Source organism: Dermacentor silvarum, chromosome 5 (assembly GCF_013339745.2).
Source record: "Dermacentor silvarum isolate Dsil-2018 chromosome 5, BIME_Dsil_1.4, whole genome shotgun sequence".
NCBI classification, from domain to species: domain Eukaryota; kingdom Metazoa; phylum Arthropoda; class Arachnida; order Ixodida; family Ixodidae; genus Dermacentor; species Dermacentor silvarum.
The window spans coordinates 21334963-21344847 of NC_051158.1; the positions used below are offsets into that span (position 1 = coordinate 21334963).

General features: G+C 44.6%; 1 protein-coding gene across 1 annotated transcript; it reads right to left on the reverse strand.

The window, feature by feature from the left end:
• Positions 1-7575: 7575 nt before the first annotated feature.
• Positions 7576-8604, reverse strand: LOC125945554 (uncharacterized). Its single transcript, XM_049667484.1, has 2 exons — positions 8483-8604; positions 7576-8000 (listed from the first exon to the last, which is right to left on the reverse strand). The coding sequence occupies exons 1-2, from the start codon at positions 8597-8599 to the stop codon at positions 7746-7748; spliced, it is 372 nt and encodes a 123-aa protein (XP_049523441.1). The 5' UTR covers positions 8600-8604; the 3' UTR covers positions 7576-7745.
• Positions 8605-9885: the final 1281 nt, after the last annotated feature.

Sequence of the window (9885 nt, forward strand, 5' to 3'; positions counted from 1 at the left end):
ACATTTTATCTGGTCTTTTGGCGCTCTTTGACCATCATTGGTACTTACGCAACAAAAGTTATGTATCATCATTATCTTATTTGGTCTCGCCAGTACTTGAGTATGCATGCTATTTACAAAAAAAAGGCCGAGAACATCAGTAAAACATGTCACGGAATACGAGACGCAAGGAGTATTTGTACTTACTCCATCTTGTCCTCGTCTGCAAATAAAAGATAAAAGTCAATATAAACCACTCGATATAGACCACATTTGCAGCACGTCTAAGAGGCAGCCATCCGTGGAGGAAGGAAAATGTTAGGAGGGAGCATCGCGCAACGTGATTGAAGCCAAGCGTGTCGGCCCAACACGCGACATTCACGTCTGAATGCGCGGTAAATTTTAGGGCTCCCGCTCGGCATGCAATGCTGTGGCAGGGGCCCCGAACATGTGGGCATTGATTTAAAAAAAAACCACCGGGCACCGAACGTCTAGGCAGAGCTCGATTATTTCTCCGTGAACTCAACCCAAGATGTCGTGTGTGAGCCGATACCGTGGATAAGGGCTGGCGTAACGGAGCGCTTCGCTTTCCAACCCTTGCTGCGTGACGTGATGCTCTCTCCTAACTTTTTCCTTTCTCCATGTAGCCATCTTATGCCGAGGACCGCGGGAACTGGCATGAAAAAATTAAAAAAATAAGGATAATAACTGTGGGCCCACGTTCACAAAGCCCTCGTACGCAGAATCCTTAAGAGCGAATACCAACCAAGTACTGATGCCTTGCCTATCATTAGTGAAAGTGGCCGACCAATCACATAGAACAGTTACGTGCAACAAGCTTTGCGAAGTTGGCAGAGCAAGAAAATCAATTTGTACGTTACATTTCCCTCTTAGCTACCCCGGCACCAGAGATGGGTATTTTGTTTGCAGGTAAAGCAGGCTATTTAATCAGTGCGATCTATTCGGCTATACTGTACTTTAATGTACTACTGATTCGCAGTAAAGTTCTGTTGTTTGGATTTCTCCTCATGCTTACTGTTGGGGATGGCGCTGTCAGTGAGTAAATCGTTACCTCAACTCACTCGTTCATCGGGAGAAAAAAGCTTCCCTATGAGCATAGCCTTGCCAGTGCTTAAGTCAAATGCCTTAACATAATAACAAATCCGCCATGCAAGCAATCAATCTAACCAGTACGCAGCGGAAGAAAGTGCCATCTCCAAAAATTGCCACGTCCACTGCAGCTTCGATGATGATGTACAGCTGTGTGATCCGCGGACCTAGGGTATCCTTGGGTAGGAAATGATCGTGTAATCAGGAACAGGTGACCCATGACTCTATTATTTAGCAATTTTTATTCACCCTTCATTCTGTTGCCCATGCCGATTGGCTACGGAAATTCAGGTTTCTTTGGGTCACGGTGTTCGTCATCCGTACGTTGCGCAACGTTAGAGGGAAGTCCAAGTCGAATTCTCGCATACATGTATCAATTCTCATAAATTTATTATATCTAGAAGATATGCAGTACCTTTCGGTAACCTGTAGACATGGCCGGCATTTGACCTAAGTTGCTGGCAAGGCTCCATAGGGGAACAAAACGATAAGATAGACGCTAGAGTGAATGATGTTCTCAGTATCTTTGCTTGGAAACGTGACATATTTCTTTACGAAGAATTAACGAAAACCATAAAACTTGAAACTGATTGTAAGTGTAATGCTGTTAGGCGCATTGGTTGGTTGGTAGAATCTTGATTCGGGTTACCAGCACAGCGTGAGAGGGATACAAAATGAAGAAGGTGTCTGCGTTGTGGTGTCTGTGTGTCGTCTAAGCGTCCCTTTCATATTGCTATGCTAACACGAACCAAGATTTTGAAACTCTCGAGAAGATATGTCCCCTTTTTGAAACGATGGCTCGGGATTCAAACTTCTCTCGCTCTCTCACTCTTAACTTCTCATCTCCATATTCCTGTGATTCCGTATCGCTTGATAACCTTTACAGCGAACAGCTTTCTTGAGCTCCTTCGCCTCTTTCCTTCGTCGATGATTTGTGGTCGGTGGTTAGGTCTTTCACCCCTGTTTCAAAGGCGGCGTTGCAAATTGTGTAACTCGCGAAACTGAGTTGAAAGAAAGATTTATCACCCGTATATAGGCACACGTAGAACAGGGGTGTGTATCTCTACAGGTGCATTGCATACGACTACCCTCTACAACGTATCGGGCATTCAATGTAACCTACTAGTACTTTATAGGAACAAATAAGAAGGAACGAACAGAACAGCAAATGGTATTGCTTGGTGAACACTGGCAACTGCCAGTTAAAGAATGCTACTGCAGTTTACGTGTAAAAGCATTACTTGTAGTCATCCTCGGATTCATAGCGGGGTGCGTTCGTTACCGAAAGCCACTTATTGAAGCTTTTTGACGCCTGCGTGCTGTCCACCTATACTACGGCTAAAGATGCGCCGGTTAACGGCTACGTGTTCGCTACGGAATTACCCAATGAAACAACAAACGCTACCTGAATATCGTCACTCCTACAAATATATGCCGTCTATACATCGTCCCATTCATTTATTAAAGCGGATAGCTTTTCTGAAACGCTCGGCTATTCGTTCACATTAACAATCATCGTTGGTGGGAATCACACAATTTGCTTGTTTTTTCGTTTTCTTTAAGAGCACATCTGCTTATGGGATGGCACTTCAGCGTTCGTTAATTCCGGTGAAAAGTATAACTGCTGCTGATGGTGTGACCGAAAGGTTTTCTTCGCGGCCCAAAAGTAAATATCCACGGCGCATTCATTTCAGTCGCCGTCCTCTCTCTCTCTCTCTCCCAGTTGTGCAGCTACAAGAAAACATCATCAACTCACGTGAGGCCGTCGTGCTCGAAGTTGCCGCTGTGGTCATCGCAGTCGTATTTGCCATCGTCAACGGTCTCGTACTCTGTTCCATGGCCACGGTTGGAGGACTGGTCGTGCCTGAAATTGACTGCCAGCCTCTGAAGGACACGACGAAGATATACTAGGCGCGATATCCAGGAACCGTTAGTTCGAGTGAGTGTAAGCCGAGCAAAATGTTCGTAACCACATTCACAACATTAATTATAAGGGCAGAGCGAACGACGAGGTCAACCGCGGCACACACCACGAGCGCTGGGCTTCGAAGAAACCTTTACTGAAAAAAGAAAAACGGCGCAGTTTTATACCTATTTAGTGAGTAACATATACAGCATTCTCACCGCGCTTGTAGTACCCGGACATGGGGGCCACGATGGCATCGGTGCACCATCTCATTAGTGCATTGTGTTGCTTTTTTGACAATTACCATTTTTCACCGGATTTACAGTGTATTCGATTGGTCGCTCGGCGCAAGGCACACCTGTCTTATGCTGTCGTGTTCTGACATTTCTGATTTATGCAGCTTCTCGACTTGCTAGAACCCCAAGCTAGAACGCCACGGTGACGTCAATGCAAACAGTCTCTAGTTGGGCGCTTCACACTAACTCTACCTGAAAGTTATTTTAACTTGAGGCTGAATTTCAGACTCAAAGCATATTTTTTTTTATTTTTTCTTCATCTCGCGTCCACCGTAAATGCCAATTTTTCAGGCAGTAAATCGAGCCTAGGATCTCGGCCTCAGCAATCCTGGCCTCTCGAGAGCATCGAGCTATTAGCATGCATATTACGTAAACATAGAGAACACAGTTTCCAGCTATTTAAATGTGCGATCTTGACGTCATCTACTCGGTCCAATCCACAAACACGAATATGGCTCAAATCAATGGCATCGTTTGCTTTGCCCGCTTCACGATAATCGCGATGTGAAAAATATTGCAGCATATGCTCGAGGTCGTCACAGACACTAGAGTAAAAACATTGAACACTCACTACTATGACACTGCAGTTCTTTGAAACAGGGCGCGGCTCAAGGGCTTGTTCTTGGCTCTTTTTCGGGTTCAAAGGGGATGATGACGATGATCGTTGCTTCGAAAACGTTATAAACCCAATTGGCTCATAGGTCCAGAACCAAATCGTGTGTTAAAAAACAAACATAAATGCAAATATGAAAGTGGGGATCATAAAAAAAAGTCACCTGCCGGGCGATAGTCCGCATTGTATAAACAAAAAATACAACAAACAAAATTTAAAAGCAATGATAATTATTAAGGTAAAACAAAAGCTTGAAGAGGTCGGCCGAATAAAGGTGACTCGCAACCTAAATCTTTGGCACTGACTGGTTCTTCTCCGTTAACACAACGTCACAATATCCTGTAAATTTTGCATACTTCTCTCATTATAGGGGGAGGGAGAAAGAGGGAAGGGGGCATTCAATTTATAATTAGACGAAGTATAATTAGGTCGTGCAGGTACGGTACACACTGACGAAATTCTAGGTACGTAAAAAGCCACAGCAGCATATTTTTTTTTTTTTTGGTTCGCAGAGGCAAAACGTGGATGTCAATACCCACAATAACGATAGCGTCTCCTTTAACGTCGTTGCTACGTGATGGCGGTGATGATGATGAGGATGACGAAGAAGAGTGGCTTGCGCAATGCCCAGGTTATGCAAGGTTGTTGTTGTTGTTGTCCATCGAACACGTGGCTCATGCCCAATATGAAAGATTGACCAAGAAATGCGCTCAAGCATTATTGCAATACATAATCGAAAAGAAAATTCCAGAATTGTGACGGAGTAAGTTCTGTAGAAGGTGAAATTACCTGTTAAAATTAAAGCAATAATAGTAGAAAGAATCCATAACCACTAATTGAAATTACACAAAAGAGAAACTATGGAATTTTAACAGTTCATTCGCTGGCATAGCGTTTCTCACTATATATTGAGAAACTCTACATGTTTGGTTGGATGCCATGCTAGATTGATGGTCCCCCCTCCCCACGAAAGTTTTATTTTTTATATTTTGATTTAGTGAGTATAACCTGCTTTTTTTCTATAATTCATGGTTTTCTTCTGATTGATTCTTACTCTCACTAAAATTGTACTTTCTAAGTTCCAAAGTTCAAATTATTAATTCCCTTGTGTTTTATCCACCTAAAATAACCACCCGACTAATAGCGAATACCCATACAACAACTCAGGTCAACAACATTTCATAAGATATGCCTAGGCAGCGAAGCAAGCATCCCTGTGACTGAATCACAAGAGTGGACTCCCCAAATGAAAAAGAAAAAAAAAAAAAACACAGGTTCTGTTACGTCAAGGCGAAGCTTTCGAGGAGGCAGTTCCAATATTTCTTCACTTTCTGCAGTAAAGCGGGCATCACATAGACGGAAGCGATGAATTGTTAAGAGTTTAAGGGGGAAGTGCACCAAAAAAAAACCTCTGCAGGTGGAAGTTCAGGGAGGGAGCGCGGCAACGTAATTTGGAGAGGGAAACATCAAGACATCATCGTCTTTCAGAATTCACTGGGCCAGGGAAGTAGCCGGGACTTTATTGTGGAGAGGCAGTCAGTACTGGGTCTGCGAATGCTTTCATAATTGAACCCATCCTAAATTTAGCCGCCGTTACTTGGTGGTATAAGTGGTAGAACAAGAAGTAGTGGGCAGCAAAGCGACGTTTTTTTCAGCAGTGAATCAGCAGTTTCGCTTAAAAACAAACTTATATATCCAGGCACGCAAATCAAATGAACACATTTCAGATGGGCAGGAAGTATCAAGTCCAGTAGAAAATTCATGGGCGAATCACTGCATGGGCGAATCACTGGACGCGGAAAGGTGGTGGTTCGATTTTGTTGCCTCAAAAACATGGCTCGCACTTACGAGTGGAATTGGCCACACTGGATTGACCGAAAAGTACACCCAACAAAATACCAAATTTACTTTGACCAGGGGAAGTGTTCTCGGACGATCGCTTTTGGCGATATATCACTTTCAGTGCAAGCACATTGGCTGGTTGAGCTAAACCGGGTTAGCTGATTGGCTGGTTGAGCACGGCGTCACAAGAAGTGACGTGATAGTATCGCCGAAAGTGATCGTCCGAGAATAATTTCCCATGCCTGTCATTTTCGAACCTTTGCTTCTTTTGTGAAGAAAGCAGCATCAACCACCTCATATTTTCATGCCGAAAATTCACTTCCTTCCACGATATTTTCCTTGGACACCCTCTTCAGTATCTCGCGCATTTGATAGCTGTTCAGAATTTGCTATCGTTCGCAGCTGCACAGTTTGGGAGCAGCCACAGGGCGAATTTTCATAGCTCTTTACAAGTTTAGCGAAGCACCCGGCAGGTTGCGCTGCTAGAGGAGTTATCTGTCTACAGCAACTTTCATTACATGCTATTTTATTATTACTTGTATTGTCAATATATTGTAATTCCCATGACATGTGACTCTTTTCTCGCCAATTTCATTCAAATTTTGGTATTTATGAACAATTATTGTACGTCGTCAATCCCCCTCTGCGTATATGACTGTTTCACTCAGCATCAAAAAAAAAAGAAAAAAAAAGACGCGCTCAGTTTGTAACATATCAGTTCTACTATGGCTAAGCGGCCGAACCTCCTCAGGGACAATATAACAATAAATAATGTGGTTTATATTAGGGCACAATGCTCAAAACTTTTTGAACACTTATATTGATGATCACCTGCAGTTGAACAATGTGCCGCCGCTGATCATTTGTTTTCCACTTCGCTTTATTGCATGTTGTCCGTATCTTAAATTGCTTCACTCTTTATGAAGCCTGAGACTTCCATCATCCTTTCCCGCTGACTCCGGCCGCAATATTCATTCCTTTTTTTTTCTCTCTGCGCGTGTCATTTCTATACAGCTAATATAACCAACTAATGACGAATAGCTCCACATAACGCCTGTGCCCTAAAATCTGCGAAATTAATGGCGCCGCCATTTTGCTCCCCTAAGTAGCAAACGAAGAGATGAGATAAAGGCGAGACGCGCAATGAACGTGATCACGAGCCTCCCTCGGTACGGTGGCGCCATCTAGTTGAAGCTTCTGCAACCACACCTTCTCGCGCAGTGTAAATATTAAATATTTTATAAATATACGGAATGAACTTAACGCATTGTAAATACGCAAATTCTACGTGCGAATTCTTGTCAATGAATCAACATGGCGGCGTCCTTGCGGATGCCACTTTATTTCGCCCAGCTTTTCACCTAGAGTCAGCTTACTAACTCTACGGTCATTTCTTTGTCACGACGTCTCGGCCATGGCTGCAGTGATATAAGAGTTGTGAAGCCAGCAAAATCTGAAATAAAGCGCAATAGAGCATTGCATGGGTAACTATAGTGGCGGCCAGACTGGAACTAACGGCGCCAGTCGCGGTAGCGCAGCAGCTAAGGCGTTGCGCAGCTGAACTCGAGGGCACGTGAGCGATAATAGCGGCGCGTTTTGCCGTAGCGGCGAAACACGCCGCTACGGCAAAACACGCCGAGTGCCAATGCCGTCAGTGTTCCGGTGCACTTGGATGCCCCCCCCCCCCCCCCCCCCGAAATGCAAAAAAAAAAAAAAAAAAAAAGAAACGCCCCTGCACTTATATTCAGGTATGGTGGTCAAACTTATTGCACAGTACTCCACTACGGCGTGTCTCATAATTAGATCATGGTTTCGGTTCGCAGGAAAAATGGCGCGAATACTGCCTCATGTAGAAAATAAATAAATGAACACAAGGTGCGCTTGTAAATTGAAAACAAATAGACAACTTTATAAATAAATCTGGGGTTACCAAATGACCACGAATGCGACTCGAACGAGTTCTACACGTCGTGCTGTGATGTACTTTATACGAAGCAACTCAAGTCGAGGTCAGGCCGACGCTGTGCCGCAGGTCGGCATCGTCAACGTCGCTTGGGGCAGGGAATGTCGTTTGCGCAGTCGCCACCACCCGACGAAGTCCGAAAGTAGTCGACAATCTGCGAACCATTTTCAGTCGACTGAAAGCACCGAAAAGGTTACGCGCCGAACAGTTGTTGTAGTAGTCCTCGTAGTCGAGGTCGTACACCGCTAGGCCGAATTCCAACGCCTCGTGTTTGGACTTGATGTTGCACACCTGCGAAGCCAGAGCACATGGTAGCGGATATCCGGTGCTTATTAAGCGAAATGTGAACTATAGACAACTCCACTACCTTTAATCTAATAAAAATAAAGAAGCCGCTATAACCCATTTCAGCTACCGGAACGCTGCATTTCTACTGGACTATACGGCAATGCAAAACTTGAAAAGTGTATTGCCGGTGCACATGTAGTGGAATTTCTATTTAAACAAACTAGCCTTAAATTTGGGAAGGCCTGCACTGTAGCTTGCTTTTGTACCCTTCATCGTTTAATCTTAGTATGGTTGGGAGAACAACTGTACTAGACACTCGTTGAAGTCACGAATGCCTTACGGATTCCTAGGTTTGTATAAAATAGCCTTGGTAAATATAACACAATGCCAAAAAAATGTTCTGCTGCATTTCAGCGACCTAGATTAGTACGACCGATAATGCCCTTCCAGTCTCAGTGAGCCAGTGTAAGTCACTCACGACATACCTTTCTACAAAGTCCCTCCTCGTCGTCATACATGAACATGACGAAAAGGCTGTTGTCATAGGTGTACATGGCGTCGAGTGCCTCGGAGTACTTCAGATTGTACCTAAGGTAGCGCATGGCACAAACCTGTAACACAGCACACAACAAATCAACATATGTACATTAGGAACTAAGGAGTGTGCCGAATGTGTTATTCTAATATTTGATTTATTCCTCGTTACCATAAGTCTAGCGTAAAAGGTAGTCCTATATCAGGTGTCCATCTGGTTTAAGAGCAATAACAAATCTTAAAGGGAAATGAGACATCCACCCAAATGTAGCAATTGCTACAAAGGAAACCCATACGGGTTCCTCGAAAGAAAGCCTCGCAGTTGAAGAAAAATTCGTCCTGGTCCGGGACTCGAACCCGGGACCACCGCCTTTCCGGGGCAGCCGCTCTACCATCTGAGCTAACCAGGCGGCTAGAAGATGGCAGGGCGAAGTCGAATTTGTCAACAACTCGAAGCAAAGGCAAGTGTTTGACGTAATAGTTCAGCGGAAACCCGCTAGGTGGAGAGAAGAAATTAAAGGGAAATGAGACATCTACCCAAATGTAGCAATTGCTACAAAGGAAACCCATACGGGTTCCTCGAAAGAAAGCCTCGCAGTTGAAGAAAAATTCGTCCTGGTCCGGGACTCGAACCCGGGACCACCGGGTTCGAGTCCCGGTGGTCCCGGGACTCGATGGTAGAGCGGCTGCCCCGGAAAGGGCAGCCGCTCAGATGGTAGAGCGGCTGCCCTGGTAGAGCCGCTCTACCCTCAGATGGTAGAGCGGCTGCCCCGGAAAGGCGGTGGTCCCGGGTTCGAGTCCCGGACCAGGACGAATTTTTCTTCAACTGCGAGGCTTTCTTTCGAGGAACCCGTATGGGTTTCCTTTGTAGCAGTTGCTACATTTGGGTGGATGTCTCATTTCCCTTTAATTTCTTCTCTCCACCTAGCGGGTTTCCGCTGAACTATTACGTCAAACACTTGCCTTTGCTTCGAGTTGTTGACAAATTCGACTTCGCCCTGCCATCTGCTAGCCGCCTGGTTAGCTCAGATGGTAGAGCGGCTGCCCCGGAAAGGCGGTGGTCCCGGGTTCGAGTCCCGGACCAGGACGAATTTTTCTTCAACTGCGAGGCTTTCTTTCGAGGAACCCGTATGGGTTTCCTTTGTAGCAATTGCTACATTTGGGTGGATGTCTCATTTCCCTTTAATTTCTTCTCTCCACCTAGCGGGTTTCCGCTGAACTATTACGTCAATAACAAATCTTGTTTACGAAAATTTATTACATATTCTTGTTAGGACACATTCAAGCGGTTAACTAGCCTTGCTAACTTTCTTTATTGTTCAAATTCATCATTTGATAATACGTATATCAAGTC